Source organism: Lycorma delicatula, chromosome 5 (genome assembly GCF_047948215.1).
Source record: "Lycorma delicatula isolate Av1 chromosome 5, ASM4794821v1, whole genome shotgun sequence".
Classification (NCBI taxonomy): domain Eukaryota; kingdom Metazoa; phylum Arthropoda; class Insecta; order Hemiptera; family Fulgoridae; genus Lycorma; species Lycorma delicatula.
Window position 1 is genome coordinate 19,343,064 of NC_134459.1, and position 19,821 is coordinate 19,362,884.

The following is a 19,821-nucleotide window of genomic DNA, read 5'->3' on the forward strand; positions in this document are numbered from 1 at the left end:
CAAAATGTCACAGCACTTTATAACCAGTTTATTGGATTAATAAAAGCTAAAAACAAAGACGATCAATTTTACGACATTTACATAGAACTTAAAATTAAACCCCTCTATCCAGTGATAAAGTTGAAAATTTATTTTTACGCTTACGTCATTCTTTATTTATAGTAAATAATTTGATTTTAGATCGATTAGTTAAAATTAGTAAAAATTTCAACTCCTTGCTAAAATACAGAACCGAAAGCATCTTTTTATGATACCATATGATTCAAAAAGGACGACTTTAAAAGCATATAAAAGTTTTTTTAGTTAACTTACAGATTTGGTTGAGGTCTCACTTCACAGAAAAACATATCAAGTTTTGACTCACGTAGTTCATTAGTACCGAATTTGACCATCAGCGCTGTTACCATTGTTGTTAAAACTGGATACATTTACTTTTTTCCTTCTTCTTCTTTTAGATAGCGAAAAACGCTTTCGCATTATCATCGCCCGGAATAAAATATTTTGAAAAAAGAAAAACTAACACTAGGCTAAAAAAACTAAAAAATAAATAAAAACTTACAACTAATGTCACACATAAAATATCTCTTTAAATACACTTAAAATGGATATCACAGTCATAAATATAAAATTAAAATAATTTTATCAAACATGGCCCGTTGGTATGATTAAATAACTAAAAACCCCACTTATCAATAATGGGAATTGTTGATAAATGTTTTTTTTTTTAATTTTTAATTATAAAATTAAAAATTAACGTAAACATAAAAAAATGTAAAATTTATAAAATAAAGTTTCATTTTATTTTATTCCTCTAGTCATACGAGAATGGAAGATAGCTTGCCAAGATAAAGGCCTGAAGCAAGGCAAATTGGGATATTCGAGGAAGAAGCTGAAAACATCTATCGTCTAGTCTTTGCAGGTGATCTCGCTTTCTTGGTAGAAGATATAGAGACGGCAGAACAACTAAATGTTCAACTTGTGATGTCCAAAGAGACAGCCTTACAAATTTCAATTGAAAAAACAGAATATATGACGAATATTAAGAACGCAAGAAACTTGTTACGGACAGATCTCGAAAGAATTAAAAAGACGAAAAAATTTAGGTACTTGGGTGAAGTTATACAACCAAATGAAATGGAAAGGAAACCACCACTGTCAAGATCAGTAAGATTTTAAAATCCTATGGCCTAACGAAGAATGCGTACAATAAGAAATGGATTTCAACGGTAGGCGAGATCCGCCAGTAATTTCATACGCGGCAGAATGAGTAGCTTTGCACCAAAGGGGAATAGGTAAACTGGAATTTGCTGAAAGACGGATAATAAGGAAAATTTTATGACCCGGAAAAACTAATGACGGTTGGAAATTAAGAAAGAATAAGAAAATTTATCGGGAGTTGGACAGAATCACGGAATCAATAACTAAGTTAATATTGGTAATCTACGGACATCTGACAAGAATGGATAAAAAGAAGAGAATCTTTGACAAGTGTAATGTTGACAAGACGAACACTAAACAGTTAGCAAACATAAATGTGGTGGATTTAAAAGACAGAAGGGTGCTTGGGAAAAAATTTTAGAATTCAAAGAAATCCAGAAGGACAAGGAAGAATGCGGTAACTTAAAGTGGTCGGAAAAAAGAAGGAAAGAGTATTGGAGAGCTAAAATAGAGCCAGAAGTTAAATGTTTAATTTGTGTGATCCGACAATGAATGATGTCGAAAAAACAATTTTACCAGTATTTTAATTTAGGATAATTATAAATAAATAAGAAAAGGATAATATTTAATTAATACATATCAAAATAAATGCTGTTACAACATAAGTGATATGTTTTATTTTTCGAATTTGGCCATTATCAAAGAAAATTTATAACCTAAATCTATAAGGAATCTAAATAGTGATGAGTAAAATCTTTGTTATAATGGAACCTTAAAATAACTGGTTTTCACATCATTTCTATTCAAATTGTAAACTGCCAAAGAAAATTTCATTATTGCCACAAAAAAGGTATATTGGCCATGGCATATTAATCTCAGAAGTTATTCCTAGTTAATATAACATTTTATTTACCTTAATTTACATCTACTGGCTACTAATAATAATAATAAAATAAACAGAAAAATAAAAAAAAATAATCTAAAAGTATTAATCAGGTATGCTTTTCATTTATATTCTTAACAAAAATTATTTGTAAAATGTCTGAATTATAAACAACAATGCTGTAACTATAATAAATATGAACATTGTTTATTAACAGTAAATAAATCTTGCTGCATCGTACAGAGATCGGTTTAAGTAGCGATGTACGATGAAAATAACAAGACTTATCACGTACAATTGGCTACGAAACGAGGTTACACCAACTTTTTCATTTCAAACATTAAACTCGACGAATATTTATGTGGATTATAATAACAGTAAAATAGTTTAATTATTATGTTGGATAAATTTGTATTAATCTATTTGTTTATCTATTCCAGAAACAACAGACTAGCGCGTAATTTTATTTTCCTGATGAATTTTGAGGCGTTTGGAAAAATGCCAAGCCTGTCCTGGATTCGAACCCAGATTTTTCCGGAATAAAGGTACAGACAGAACCACTTCAAAAAGAAGTAGGCGAATTTCAATTTATTTAATAAAATTTTATAATTGTGAAATGCAAAGAAATTTCTAAATCTTTTATAATTCCTTTGTATTTAAAAAAAAAGCTGACCACACAGTTATAGGAGTTTCCCATCATGCAGCTAAAGTCGCGTTCCGGGAAAGTTCTCCAACTCTGGGTTGTTTCTGATGCACGGCTTATACACACAAAACCTAATTTATAATTTTATTTAAATATTATATTTTTTCGTTTATTTAATTCAATGATTCTAACTAAAGCGCGTGCGGATACCATATTTAATTCGCTCGATTATAGCGGTACTAGCGGCGACGGTCGGCACTAACTAAACTAATGTAATTTCACAACTTACATAGAACTAATTTCGTTTGTACGGTCGGCAACTGGTGTAGCCGCAAGGCCTAACCCACCAGGTACCGAGTCAACCGAGCAATCGAGTTCGAGACCCGGCTAGAGTGAGTTACTTTTTTAAAATTTAATTATTTTTCATTTATTTAATTTTATCGCTCACCTGTGACATCACAGCATAGTAGTTAAACTAATTTTAATTGTTTTTTCCTTTATTCTTGAAAGAATTATTTAAATGGTCATTTTTAATTTCATTTGAAGCCTTATATAACAGATGATTAATTTCAAATCTTATTCTGATAGAATACTTAAAAATCTATTTTTATATCGTTAGTAATTTGACCTATATGAAAAATCAAAGGGCGAATATATATATATATATATACAACGTGTTTCTAAAATGGTGGGCTGGCTATAATTTTTCGGATTCTACTTAAAAAAATACCCCTAGGAAAAATGGCAATTTCTCATTCGTTCTCTTTCTGTCTCCCATTTTGCTATTTTCATATAAAAAGTTATATCTCAAGTTCGGATAGAGAAATCACATTAATATTTGGTAAGCGTCTTGGTAATAAAATTTAAGATTATCAAAAAATCAGGAATTAAATATCTTCGCAAATTGCAAAATGGCGGCCATATTTATTTTTTCAATCCGTTATATCTCCATAAATATTAGTTAATCCAAAATATTAAAAAAGCCTTTTATTTTGAACAAAATGGCCTTTTATTTTTTTAAATCGGTTAACAAATAGCCGAGTTAGGGCAGAAAATTGATGTTATTTTATGTTTGTTTTCATGTCCTCCACTTTACGTTCAATTCGATTAATTATTAATTGCTTTTATTTAATGTAAATTCTAGTATTGTAAATTAAAATTAAATTAAGTAATAATTTTCTCACAAGATGTAATTTTAAATAATAATAAAACGATTGATATTAATTTTTGAATAATTTTACACGGCGATTATTACTGCTGATCATTTAACAATGTAAAAATACAATGCACATTATTTAAAAATAAAACCGTATGATTTTAAACTAATTTAAACTCATTGCTTACTTGTGAATGTTTATAAGTTTATACAAGATTTGGGGGGATGGTATGCCTTTCCTTCGTTTTTAAAGACAACAGGAGCCGTACTGCTCTCCAACCATGTAAATTTAAACCAATATTTGTTTCGGTTCCGCCCCGCAGCCCCGCGTCTGCGGGGAGGTCCAGTCAAATGAACATCTGATATTTGACAGCCCTGCTCTTGAGGGGACCAGAGATCGGGCTCGCCTGGGAAGTTAGAGGTCAAGGGGAAAATTGGCCACCCACAAGCGCCGGCTCAATCTGGCGAGAGCCACATTGTCGATCGCGCGGGAGTTCCTTGATGCGGTTGCTTTGATCAACCGACATCAGTAGTTTGTCTAAGGGAAAAGACACCTATCGCGCTGCTGTAGAAAGCTAACCGAGAGATATGGCTGACTACCAGGCAGATTAAGGCTCCAAGCGCTTTAATGGTGGACAGGTACTTGCTGGCATTCAGCGGCCTAGGCTGTCTTTACTGTCTTTGACGAGATAAATTTAATTATTGATAGTCATATATGTTTTAGTAGTTGACGGAGTGCGCCTACCCATTTTAGTGAAGTATGACATGTGGGCGGTGGAACACGCAAGCGAATGGTGTATGATACCACGCTTATTTCGCTCACGCTTTTAGGTTAGCTCTAGGAGCTAGTTAGGACACCGGTCGCTAAACTGTTTCGAGGCTCAGTAGCCATTTGTGGCACAGGCATTCCGTCTTATGCTTTAGGGCGATCGAATGGGGTGGTGGCGGGAGAAATGCCAAGCAAACCAAACTTGTGAATTTTTGTTTAACAATCAGTGTTAATTGGTTTATTTTTAATTTTGTTGTTTTACCATCAGGAGTTTGAATATCCTTTTGCGGAAAAGTATGACATATATTTAATATATGGTTTAGCAAACTGCAACCGGGAAAAAGCAAAAAGACTGTATGAAAACAGGTTTCTAATAGACGTGTGCCAAATGAAAATACTTTTGAAAGACTTCACATACGGCTTAGGGAAATATGTTCATTTACTCCAGGGATTCATGACCGTGGTAGACCAAGAAGTACTAGGACTATTAAATTAAAAGAAAATGTTCTAAATCGTGTGAAAGAACAGTGTAGAAAGTTTTCTAAATCGTGGCCCGTTGTGGGCCATGTGACTGTGTGGTAGATTTTAAGTAGTAACTAACTGTCTTTACCCTTATCACTTGTAGCGCGTACAAGGGAGCTGAATGCCGATGATTTTCCACGTAGATTGGCTTTCTGTAACTGATTTCAAAGATCCTTTACTTTCTGCAAGGACTCTGTTCACAGATGAAGCTTCTTTCAACAGGAACGGTGTTCAAAATTATCACAACCAGCATATTTGGAGCGACGAGAATCCTCATGGTTCCTTCCAAAGTAGCCATCAACAAAAATTTTCCCTAAACATATGAGCAGGTATTTTTAATGACTCTCTTTTCGCATATGAGCAGGTATTTTTAATGACTCTCTTTTCTCATATGAGCAGGTATTTTTAATGACTCTCTTTTCGGGCTTGTCATTCTAGCAAATTTTTTAAAAGGAGAAAAATATTTTGCTCATTTGACCGAAAATCTTTCATATTTGTTGGAAGACCTAAATGTACAATTAAGATGAAATATGTGGTTTCACCACGATGGTTTCACCAAGATGTGGCCAGCACATTTCAGTCAGTTGGTATCAGATTTCCTGCATGAAACTTTCCACGAAAAATGGATAAGCCTCGGAGGGCCAGTGCCCTGTCCTGCCCGATCACCTAACTTAAACCCTGTTGACAGAAGTCAAGAAAAAAATGGCAAAAAAAATGGAAAGAAATGTCAAATGGCCCCACAGGTAGAGACCTGTGGGGCAATTTGAAACATATTGTTTATTCAACTTCAATACTTTACATTGAAGATCCTCAACAAAGGATCCAAAATGGATTTCAAAAAATTAGGAATACTCACGGAATTTTTGAACGGTTAAGACAATTTCTCCGAAAAAGACTGGAAATTTGTGTAACTTTTAATCGTGGACACTTTGAAAAACTCTTATAACGTTTAATAATTGTTAATTATTTATTTTTTTTAAATACACCTAACGTTCTAGAACAATTAACGTAAGATTTCACAGGTAGTTGTTTTATTTTTTTTAATTAGACTTTTTTTAACTAGAATTAACAATAAATAAACCATTAATATTTAATCAAATTGAACGTAAGGTGGAGGACATGAAAACAGACACAAAATTACAACATCAATTTTCTTTCATAACTCGGCTATTTGTTAACCGTTTTTAAAAAATAAAACATCATTTTGTTCAAAATAAAAAACTTAATACTTTATCACAAACATACATTTTGTTAAAACTAATATTTATGGATTTATAACGGACTGAAAAATAAGTATGGCCGCCATTATGGAATTCGCGAAGATATTTAAGTCCAGATTTTTTGCTCTTTATTATCAAGATTCTTACCAAATATTCATGCGATTTCTCTATTCGAACTTGAACTATGAAATATTAAAAAAAAATCAATGTCTGCCATTTTTTTAATAAAAAAAATGGCAGACAGAGGGATAACGAAGGAGAAATTGCCATTTTTCCTAAGAATATCTTTTGTTTAATTTTACAAGTAGAATCCGAAAAAGTATAATCGTCCACCATTTTAGAAACACACACTCTCTCTCTATATATATATATATATATATATATATATATATATATATATATATACACACACTATATGTATATTTTTTTCGAAATTTTTCGAGATAAAATATATCTAAAAACTTTCTTAGTTATACCAAGAAACATAGGTAAAAATTTGGTTGCGATTGATCGAGTAGTTTTTTGTTTTCCCGAACAAACAAAACCCCTCTTTCTCAATTTATAATAGTATAGCTAAAAACAAAAAAAAAAATCAATATTTTATTAAAAACCTTAATCTTATTTGTCCGTTTTTCTCGACAGCTACTTCATTCATATAACCTTTTTTAATAAAAACCATAACTTAAAAATATTTAGTATCAGAAATTATAAAAAATTGAAAATTAAAAAAAAAAATTGTTGAGTAATTTTCAAAGAACTTATGTTAAATTAATTAAAATATATGTTCTTTTGTAAATACATCTTCCGAAAATTTCTATAACTTTTTCTTTTTTTGTTGATTAAGGAATCCTGAAACGTCAACATTTGCAAACCCATAATTTTAGCCGACCGCAATATACTCTATATCTATTGTTGCTGAAGAAACAATAGAGCTACAGATAGGAAAGTAAAAATACAGTGCAATAATTGCTTGTATTCAGTAACTGAAAAAAAGTACATCTATTTAAAACAAAAATTAACCCGGCAATAAGAAAAATCTAACATTGTTACTAATATTTAATATATGTAAATATATATTTATAACTAAATATAATAATAAAATAATTCGTTATCTTGGGAGTATATCCAATTTTTTTAAATTGAAAAACAAGTTACTTAATTCATAACGGTAACGCTTTCATAAAATGATGATGACGACACGTATAAGACGGTGATGTTATGTCAAAAGTAGATTGATGGTTAGGCCTTTTGCCAAAATAGCTAATTTTAGGATAACTTTATTTAAAATGTAACATATTAATATTAGTAATATAATATAATTAATTAGAAAATTAGTAAATCAGTAATTTTTGAAAAAAATTTAAGAAAATGAATAAAAAAATATTACTGTAATTATTTTTTTATTATTATTAATAGAGACCGGATTATATGCATTTGTATATTAAGTCCATTCTCATCGGTTATTGTACATTTTTCGTAAAATCCAGTGATGATGCATATTTTCGCTATATTTACAGTATATTAGGGTAGGATATCTTGTTGTTAATAAATGAAATCTTACGTTGTAATCGGCCAAACCTATTAGCTGCACGGCTCTTAGAGCGCATTTACATTTAGCAGCCGCGGAACAGTACCTCAGACCGTTTATGTTTACAAAAGTAACAAAATTTAAAATAATTTTTAATTATCGAATTTATCGATATGTTATTCAATTACTTACTAACTGTATGCTGACTTTGAAATAAAAAAAAACTAAAAATTACTATTTTTTATTATTTAAAGTTGCATATTTTGACACTTTTCATGCATATTTCAAGCTTTTTATGTTGCATATAATCTGGTCTCTAATTATTAATATATAAAATATAACTATGAATTATTGTTGATAAATAAAAATAAAACAAAAAATAAACTAAAAGGAGGTCTTATAATTATTTATTTTAGGTAAATTTTACAAGAACGCTACCTATTTTAATGGGTACCATGATTCAACTTCCGGAAAATATCGACATATCTTTGCGATTCACATCCCCCAGATCCCAAAACCAGTGTCAGATGAAAAGTTTATATATACATTTATATATATGTCTACGCAGAGTGCTTCTAAAATGGTGAGCTTGGTATACTTTTTCGAATTCTACTTGTAAAACTAAACAAAAAAAATATCGTTAGGAAAAATGGCAATTTCTCCTTCGTTCTCCCACTGTCCACCATTTTGTTATTTTTATATAAAGATTTATATCTCAATTTCGGATAGATCAATCACATTAATATGTGGTAAGCGTCTTGGCAATAACGTTTTAAAATTAGAAAAAAAAAATTAGGAATTAAATACCTTCGAAAATTACAAAATGGCGGCCATGTTTATTTTACAATTTATCATATCTCCGTAAATATTAATTTTATCAAAATATATGTTTGTGATAAAATATCAAGTCCTTTTATTTTGAACAAAATGACATCTTATTTTTTTTAAATCGGTTACCAAATAGTCAAGTTATGGGAGAAAATTGATGTCGTAATTTTGTGTTATAATTATTAGATCTATTATTGTGAGAAAATTATTACTTAATTTGATACTAATTTACAATACAAGAATTAACAATAAATAAAAACAGTTAATATTTAATCAAATTGGACGTAAATTGGAGGATATGAAAACAGACAAAAATACATCAATTTTCTGCCATAACTCGGCTATTTGCTAACCGATTTAAAAAAATAAAATTTCATTTTGTTCAAAATAAAAAGGCGTAATATTTTAGCAAATAACATAAATTTTGATAAAACTAATATTTATGGAAATATAACGAATTGAAAAATAAATATGGCTGCCATTTTGTAATTTGCGAAGGTATTTAAGTCTGATTTTTTGCTAATTTTATAACTGTAATACCAAGAGGTTTATCAAATATTAATGTGATTCGTCCATCCGAATTTGAGATATAAATTTTAAATAAAAAAACAAAATGGCGGACGGGGGGAGAACGAAGGAGAAATTACAATTTTTCCTAAGGATAGTTTTTGTTCAGTTTTGCAAGTAGAATCCGAAAAGTATATCCAGCCCAGAATTTTATAAACACTCTGTATGTATGTATGTATGTATATATATATATATACATGTATATTATATTTCACTTTCTTGTAAACATGATAACTGCCGTAATTTTGTGCCAATCACTTTCAAATTGTTCCCTAAAAAAAACTAGACCCAAAATCTCGGTCTAGTTTGTTAACGTACAAAATCGAACTATGGAAATGGAAATGGGGGAGAGGACTTAAAAAAAAAAAAAAAATATCGCTATAACTTTCTTATTAAGTAAAATATTGAATTCGTTTAAAGTTGCTACTATTTTTTGGATAAGGGTCAAAAAATTATGTAAGAAAAGGTTTTTGATATCACCAACCATTGGCCCACAGGATGGAAAAAATGGGATTTTGAAGATAAAAACATCATACCTTCCTTAATAGGCAGAGTATCGAATCGGTTTAAATGGTCGTTATTCCTCTAAATATTACCTAAAAACCTTTGTCTGAAACAATTTTTGATATAACTAATCCTTATGGCAAGGGATGACCAAAATTTTACTAGAATTGTAAGAAAATGAGCTTGTCACATGCTAAACATGTGAAACGATTTTCCACATGTTTTCCATTGTCGAATTGAGTAAATTTGAAGTTTTTCTTAACTTTAAGATGGAAATATTTTTTACCTTCTACTTAGCACCGTTGAAATCTACCTCCCCCTTTTGGCGTGCCGATAAAGATTTTTTTTAAATAAAAAATCTTATTATTTTATAAAATATTTCCAAATTAATATTTAATTGAAAACGGTAAAATTACTTGAAAGTTCAACTTTATTACTGTAAAACGAACATCCTGTCAGATTTGGCATTACACACCCGCTATTTAATTATTTATCATTAATATGGCAGAAGAGTAAGTATTCTATAACAGTTTATACAACAAGCGAATGCAGCATCAGTTCTGTTTATGTAGTACTAAAAAGAAATAATCTTATAAAGTCAGAAAATCGTTTTTACTGCATTAATTAGATTAGGTTATATGTTAATTAACCACACATAATCAGAATTACTACAATAAATTTAATTTTTATTTGTAATGTAAAGTATGTTATTTTTATACCGCAATGATTTTTCTTTTAATTAAACTGACGGTCTAACAAAAATTTAATTTTTTTCAAAATTATTGATTCAAAGTAGTAGATAAAAAATTCCATAAGAATAATAAAGGAACCCAACATTTTGAAATTTTAGAAATAAAATAAAATTATATGTATTAATGATTAATAATGAGATATGTTAAAAAAAAGTAATTTTAAAGTATTCTATAATAAAGCATTATTTCCTTTCTTTGACACTAATAACAGAAACCAATAATTTAACCAATAAATTGGGTTTTTTTTTAAGTCGGAGGTTCCGCAGGTTCAGTTTTGGGAACTGTCTTATATTGTATCTTCACTGCCGACCTTCCGGTTGAAAATGGAGATACTGTCACTTCTTTTGCCGATGACACAGCTATTCTGGTTCTTGATGTAAACCCAGCTGTGACTTCAACTAATCTACAATTCGAATTAAATTTAATCAGCAAGTGACTGATTACAAGGAAAATAAGGATTAATCAAGCTAAGTCGAACCATGTAACATTCGCAACTAGTAGAGGAGACTGACCACGGGTCCACCTTGATGTCATTTTAATCCCGCATACTGAAAGTTTAAGATAATGAGTCTTCACCTCAATCGTCGTTTGACGTGGAAAGCTCATGTGAGAGAAGAAAAAACAACTTAACATGAAGTTTAAGGAAATTTACTGGTTGCTGGGTAGGGGTTCTAATAAGTTTTCCTTTTCTAATAAGCTACTTTTATACTCGAAATTTTGAAACCAAAATGGACAAATGGCGTCCAACTATGGGACACGGGAAGAAAGTCAAATGTTGAAATCGTGCAGCGGTTTCAGAACAAACTAGCGAGTTCTATAGCTGAGACGCCGTGGTTTGCTAAAAACAGTGAAATCCACGAATATCTGGGTATACGGTACAACAAGAAAGAAATACAACGTTTCAGTCTGAATTATGACTTCAGCTAATGACCACGTTAACCGCTTGGCCGTAAACCTCCTAGAAAACGGTGAGGCTATTACAAGACTTAAACGGCCACACGTTCTGTACCTGAGTAATTCTATACTGTAACTGTAATTACAACGTTGAGTGTTGTGCATTAACCAATTCTTCAATCCTTTCCTGTCTGTTTCTGTTTTCAATTTCATTTTTAATCTTTTCTTTTTTGGTTTATTTTTTATTTTCTAAGTGTCTCATCAATGTGATACTTTTATTATTCTTGTTATTGTTTTCTGTTATACTGCTGATAGAACAGCTCTTTAAAACTACTTTGTGTATAATAACGCTACGTGACGGCGAGCTTAATGATCAGCCCGCAAGTCACTGTTATAATATTGTACTCTGAAACATTGCCACACCATGAGTTATTTCTTACTAGCAGTATAGGCTCACATATAGGCACTGCGGAACTGCAGCACCCCCTATTTCCACTTGATATTATCGATAACATTTATTATAATGAGTCCTTTTTTCTTTATACTTGTACAATATATTAATCTTAAGATTAATCTCAGTACCATCCCCAGTTTATGAAAACGATACAAAAATCTTTGTATGAAACTGTGCACTTCACAGTTCTAGCGGCGTGGTGTTTGGTAGTTGTGCGCATGCGCACATAGGAAGCTGCACGCGAGGCTACGATGGAGAGAGAACACTGTTGCTCCCGCAGTTCTTACCCTAGCATCCTGGTGAAAGATAGTTTTTTTTATTCCGCGCGTGTATGGAGCGTTCCTTATTCGTCCCCTTTTCTAGTTTAGTCGGTGGACGGAATAAGAAGGTAGTTTAGTTGTTTTTTCAGTAGCGATCAGAAGATGGCGGAAAGCAAGGGCTCTTTTATTGCCAAATCTGTCCAAAAACACGCTGGAAGGGAGAAAGAGAAGGGAATTAATAAAAACTGATTATGTATTTGTTTATGTGTACATAGGAATTTAAATTAAGCACCATTGGACTACAGTGTTTTTAAGCGAACATTTTATTAAGTTATTATCTAAAAATACTAAAAAATATTATCTATATTGACATTTTATTATTTATTCGCTTAAACCAAATACGGTTTTTAAGCACAATGTGCTTAAAAACTGTGTACCATATTCTTGAATGTGATAAAAGTAGAATTAAATTAATATCCTGCTTCCGGCTTTTTTATTTCATTCATTTTTTCGGTTCTTTTATTGTACAAAAAACTTTAACCACGGCCTTGAAAAGGCCAAATCAATTTTCTGGAGCAGCACAAACACTGATTTTAGCTACGAGCCGCCACCGAGTATTAGTTCACAATTGTTGAGAAATTTCAATGGGGCTTCCTTTTTAATGTGTATATATTTATGTGATGCAAACAAATTTTTAGGGATGTAGGGTGTTGGGAGTATACCGAAATGAAACAACTAGCACTAGATAAGGAATCTTGGAGAGCTGCATCAAACCAGTTAAATGACTGAAGACAAAAAAAAATATTTATGTGATATAATTTACTTAAATTTCCTATAAAAATGTAACCGATTGCAAATAAAAATTTGAAAAAAAAATATTCTATTTGTAATGAGAAGCATTGTACTAGTAATATTAGAATTCGTATTAGCGAGTTTAGTGCTCCAAGCGGCCGGTTTATCAGTTTCCATTGCCATGTAGCATTCGAATGAGTATATAAATAAACAAGTGGTGCGTCGTAATACTGACTAAAATTAAATAAACTATTCTTCTTACAACATTATTACAAAGATTTTTTTGTCAAAAACAATTGATTTATACATTTTTTGAAGTAAATAAAATTATACTTTTTTACGATGATTAATATATTAGAAAACAGAATAAGGCAAAAATTAATTATAGATCTTTGCATTATAAGATTATCTGCTAAATATTTTCAAATAACAAAATATTTACTTTAAAAGTACATAAAAACAAATAAATTATAACACTATATATAAATGAAAAATACAATTAGAAAAAAATATGTTTACCGTATGAGAAAAACAATCTTATAATGTTGACAGACTGCCAAATACTGGCACCGTTCCAAAATATATTAAATGTTTATATAAAAGTTATCTAAAATGTTATTAATAAAACACTAACTAATTTTTACAGTAAATAGTTATAATAATAAGCACTTACTCGATAAACACCAAGGAAATATTTTGTAAAAAAAAAGTAAATGAAATTTCCAGAAGTAATTATTAGAAATAAGATCTAAAAAAAGCATATATATATATATATATATATATATAATTCCCTATATGTAATAAAAAATTAACAAAAAAACAGAAGTAGTTTCAACTAGCGGTAGAAATTTTTTTTCGTTGTTATTTTACAGTTATACCTAAATGAAACTTTATTGTAGGTTATATAGAAGCAACGGAAGATTCACTTTTTTATTTCAACCTATATAACAAATTTTATTAAACTAATAAGCTAAAAAAAATATAAAACAAACAGTTTTATATTTTTAACATATCTCACAACTGAGGTAACACAATGTAGAATTGTTAAATTGGTATGATTTTAATATTAGGTTACAAAACTGAGATTACAATAAAATTTGTTTAAAATACTTTGATAACGTAACATAAAGTTTACTAAAATATATTCATAAATTCCAAGGCAATATAAATAAGTTTTAGCTAAACTGGATTATAAATATACATATACAGAGTGTATCACGAAGTTCTCCCGGGATTTTCATAACCTTTTCTACTCGTGAAAATAATAAAAAAAGTACATATAAGTATATGTCCTAAAATGCTTCGTTTGCGAATTACAGCTATGGAAAGATTTCGCTCGGATTTCAGCTACCCCGGTCAAATGAGGTCGTCCTGAAATTTTTAGGACGTTAATTAAGAGCGAACATTAGTGATTTCTTATGGTTTTACTGGAAAATTGAATAAAATAGGTGTAAGATAAGTTGAATAAAACAAAGAGAAGTTAGAAAAATTTGAATTTTGTTTAGAAACAGTAGAATAGACTAAGGTGCATTATTCATTCATACCAGTTTATAATAAATGTTCAAAAATGAGCCCGCCGTTTTCAACGCATTTCTTGGCACGCTTCTGCACTGCTCTTTTTAGTTCTTCAGGGCTGTCCGTAAGTTGCTCAGTCGCATCCACAATGCGTGTCGAATAACTAACCGCACTGATGTAATACCGGGTGTATTTATGCTATATCTTAAATTCGCTGGTTCATGTTTCTAATAAATAAAGGTCATTGTTCAGTTCACGGTTAAATATAGTTTTTAATATGTCGTAATGATCATTACATCTTTAATATTTATTTTAAGTTTTATATTATATGAATATTACATTGTCGATTAAGATATGAGTTGGTGACAGTGTATGATGACAGAATAAAATGTAAATCTAGACTGAACAATACATTAATAATTAGAAAAATATAAAATATCCAATGGTAAAATAGGCTAAATGAATATAAACAAATTTATTTGCTTTTACAAATGAATAAGAACGAGATAGTTTATGCATTTATAATTAATAAGAAGAAAATTTATTCCTCACGAGAATGTATTTTTGTTTTGTATACAATATCTTTCATCCATCCTCAGACGCAAAAATCTAAAGTTGTTAGGTCAGCCGATCTTGGTAGCGAGGATGTGGACCTCCACGACCGATCCGTTTCTCAGAAAAATGATTTAAGCGAGTGGAAACGGCACACGAGAAGTGGGGAGACGCTCCATCGTGCTGGAAGTATATTTTGAGTCTCAGCGTTAGAGGAACATCTTCAAGCAGCTACGGAAATTCTTCTTGAAAAAAGTGCAAACAGACCTCTGAATTTAAGCGGAATGAACGGTCCAAACAGCTGATTGTGAAGAATGCCACACTATACATTTTAATACAGTATTGCGTATTGTAGCTGTTGTCATTTCAACAAATTTGCCAACTTTGAAATAATAATCTTACAAATAATTTATTATTTTTATGTCATTTATAACCAATTCTTACCTAAGTATTTATTTATTTTCATTTTAAAATTGTTGGACAATTTTAATTTTTTTTAAATTTTTAACAGAAATTTTGTTTTTACAAATTTTTCGCATCACCAAAAAATAATTTGGTTAATGTTTACATAAAAAAATTATTTTCTGAAAAATGTAGTAATGTACTCTTTCTAAATAAAATTCTAATTTTTCTAGATTTCCTTTGTTTTATTTAACTTACCTTACCTCATTTTGTTCAGAATTAAATTCTCTACATGTTTTTTTTTTTTTTCTGAATTAATTACCCATTTAATAATGTTATTGTGACAAACATAAAAAACAGGATTTTTATCCCCAATTTATTTATTTTAATCCCAGATTTCTGAAAACCTACTGCAGATACGGTTCTGGGACCTATTCTCTTCGATGTTTCAGGTAAAAATCCATTATAAATCACTAATTTTGTTCCTTAACTAACGTCCTAAAAATTTCAGTAAGACCTCATTTCACCGGGATAGTTGAAAAACAAGAGAAATATTTCAGTAGCCGTAACTCGCAAACGAAGCATTTTAGGACGTATGTTTAAATAAACTTTTTCAATTATTTTCCCGAGTAGAATAGGTTATGAAAGTCCCGAAAGAACTTTGAGATACATTCCGTATAAATACAAAATATAAAAAAAGCTTACTCTTTTTCATTTTCAATTGAAGATATTACAAAATGAGTATGATTTGATCATACAAAAATAAACGCATTTTTTTTCTAATCCTTTTTTTATATTGATAAATAAAAATTAGATGAATATTATATTTAGAATAAAACCCCATTTGTTAAACAAATATAAAAAAAAAAAATGTCAACAAATATTACGTGATGACATACCTAAAAGCCGCAATAACGACCAGTTGATACTATATCAGATATACACCGGTATTAAAGAAAAAAAGCAACAGTTGTTTTTATTTGACAACAAATCTATAGAAACAACATTACTTTCAAGTTTTATATATACGCTAATCCATTGGTATACAAATAATTTTAAATTTAGTAAACAACTAATCGGACAGAAAATGAGATAAATAGGAAAAAATTTCCTAAAGGTAAATAAATAAAAAATCAAATATCGTATGTAAATAATTAAATTTAGTTTCTCTCTCACTCTCTCTCTCTCTCTCTCTCTCTCTCTCTCTCTCTCTCTCTCTCTCTCTCTCTCTCCCACTCTCTTTCTTTCTTTCTTTCTTTCTTATACACACAAGGCGCGCGCATGAATCCATTCGTCTAAACACGATTGTTTTTAAGTTGTTAAAAAACAATATTTATCATCCTTTACATTTCAAGAAAAATGTAGTAGATTCGAATCTCGGTTCGAACTCTTCAATTTTATATATATTATTTGTTCGTATCTTTAACAAAGTAGAAAAACTCCTAACACGAATTTTTAATCACTTTAACGATTCCTCTCTGATTAGATTTGTATTATTTTCTTTTTATTATATACAATAATTTTATTAAATAAATTGAAATAAATCAAATAAGTAAAAAAACTAATATTAACAAAAATCAATCGCATTTATATGATAATAAAATAAAAAAACGTTTCTTTCAAAAACCTTATCCAGTTTAAAAGATATTTTATTTTAAAAATCAATTTTTGGTTACAGACAAAACTAACTACAAGTTAAAAATATTGTATTTTTCCCCTTAAATAGTTGCAAAATACGGAATAGGTAACTTTTAATTAATTATCTATTTTAAGTAATTATCTTAGTGCTACACTTTTTCTTTTTTAATAAATCATAGTATTTTCTATTAAGAGTTGCGGAAGAAAAAAATAACTACATAAAAATTAATATTTAAACGTAAACAGCACGAAGTTAGAAAGAAATAAAATAAATAGAAATAAAACACGAACTTTATATTAAAATAATTTTACGTAGTCCAAAACAGGAAAAATAATACATTTTCTGAAATTTTTAATCAAATGTATCTGGCTGAAAATAATATATAATACGAGCGTGGGTATGAATAATAAATCGGGATGGGTACAATGGCAGATAAATAAGGATAAATTAACTAAAGTAGGAGCATTAGATTCAAAATATGAATATAGGGGTAAAATTTTCCTGCCAATCAGACCAGGTGGTCTCTAAGCATGCCTCAATTAACAGACTTTCTTTTTTCTTTTTCCTGTTTAGCCTCCGGTAATTACATTTCAGAAGATGAATGAGGATGATATGTATGAGTGTAAATGAAGTGTTGTCTTGTACAGTTTCAGTTCGACCATTCCTGAGATGTGTGGTTAATTGAAACCCAACCACCAAAGAACACCGGTATCCTCGATCTAGTATTCAAATCCGTATAAAAGTTTATCTGTATAAAACCTTTACTAGGATTTGAACGTTGGAACTCTCGACTTCTAACCCTCAGTTGATTTGGGAAGACGCGTTCACCACTAGACCAACCCGGTGGGTTAAACTCAATTAACGGACTAAAAGTCGAGAGCCTCACTCCATTCCGACATTTGTTTATAAACAAAATTTGAGAATCATGTTTTTTCGTTTTTTTGGCTATAGGTCGTTAAATATTGATTTTACAGAAAATATTCATTCTTGTCAAATATGTAAAATGGTAAATACTACACAAAAACGTCTACGGACACATTCCGATCAGATAAAAAATAAACGAGCTAGTGCGATAAACAGTAGGGCTTTATATATTGCCTGTGCGGAGAGATATAAGGTAACTGGCGGCACCGTTTCAACACGCGCGCTCGATAAATAAATACCTATAACTTTTGATCTACGATAGACAAAACAAAAAATCGAAACTTTAAAATTTTTTGAAATGGGAGAAATTATTTTACGTATTGTATACTATTATTTACATTTCTAGTTTTTTTTTCTTTAATTTTTTATTAATATAATATAAAAGATAAAAAATATTTATAATGATGCAAGACATATTTGATTATTAAAAAATAAAAAAATTACAACCCGAATTATATAATACGATATATAGAAACGCACACCTATCTAACGGTAACCTTAAGTGGTAACTCTATACAACAGGTCGACTAGAAATAATTTAATAATAAAAATACTTGTAAGACTATCTTACAAAATCAATTATATAAAAGTAGTTTTTTTTTTTTATTCTACGAAGTAAAGCGCGCCAATTTTTAAATCGTTTAATTATTAACTGTTAGCTATTAAAAAATATTACTATTGTATTTTTTAATAGAACGAAAAAAAATTAGTTATTTTTAATATTTTTAATGGTATACACTTTAAAAAAACTGCAATAATTTTCGTTAATTCGTACAAAAAAAATAAAAAATAAACAAACTTTATTAATATTTATACGTTTAATTTATTTAATATAATTTTTAAATGAAGTTAAAAGATTTAAATAATTAGCAAAAAAATATTTGCACAAACCTTTTTCTCTTGAGGAACGCTGATACTTCCACGACGACGTTCTTCCAAACTTACAGGTTTATCGTTTGCCATTTTTTATTTTTATTTTTTAAAAAAAGACGAAGTAAACGAAACCGATCAAAATATAATTAAATATATGTGTATAATCAATCAAAGTACGTTTAAAAACGCTACTACGTAACAACGCGAGATGCGCTTTGTCAACTGCTTTTCAAGGAAATAACACACAGAACAAGACCGTAGTATTACGAGTATTTTCTCCCTCCAAAACTCTACCCCACCATACCGTTAAACACGGAACGCCACCACTACACGCTGAAATGCACGTACGCAAGGACGTTACGCGAGAAGAGCGAAATAAATGCAGCTGCACGCTCGACGTTATTTGAAAGATAAAATCGACTATCTACCTGCACAACATCCGATACCAATAAGCGACAGCAGAACTTTACTCAAAATCACTGGCACATGCATAAGATCTCACTGAATGAACGTAATAAATTGGAATTTATAGCAGAAATATGTTTTTTATTCATAATTAAAAAATAATAATACAAAATAACCTACTAATTATCATTAAAATATGTAATATTGTAATTTTAAAAAAGTAACAAAAAAGGTTACCGTTGAGGGAAATTACAGCGTTTTTATCTTTTATTCGGAGGTTTCGACTTCGAAGTCAGGTTATCTTATTTACTCTCTTAGATTAATATCAGGAAAGAAATCCTACTTTGTAGTTTCTGTCTAATATCGCTTTTCTAATCCCTAAATCTCAGAAAAATAGAGACTAAAACGCAACAAAAAGAAAATATGTAAAAATCGACAATTATTATTAATCTTCTATATTTATATATATAAAAATGAATGTTTGTCTGTCTATATGTCTCTTATGCCTTCCTAAACCGTTCATCCGATTGCGATGAAACTTTGGTGTTGTTGCGCGTACGTCCACGAAGGTTTCTGAATAG

General features: G+C 29.8%; 1 protein-coding gene across 1 annotated transcript in view; it reads right to left on the reverse strand.

Moving 5' to 3' along the window:
• Positions 1–19,065, reverse strand: part of LOC142324777 (uncharacterized protein ZK1073.1) — a 214,934-nt gene extending 195,869 nt beyond the window's left edge. The window contains exon 1 of the mRNA XM_075365753.1: positions 18,854–19,065. Coding sequence (XP_075221868.1) covers positions 18,854–18,925 — 72 coding nt within the window. The 5' untranslated portion in view covers positions 18,926–19,065. The remainder of the gene's footprint in view (positions 1–18,853) is intronic.
• Positions 19,066–19,821: the final 756 nt, after the last annotated feature.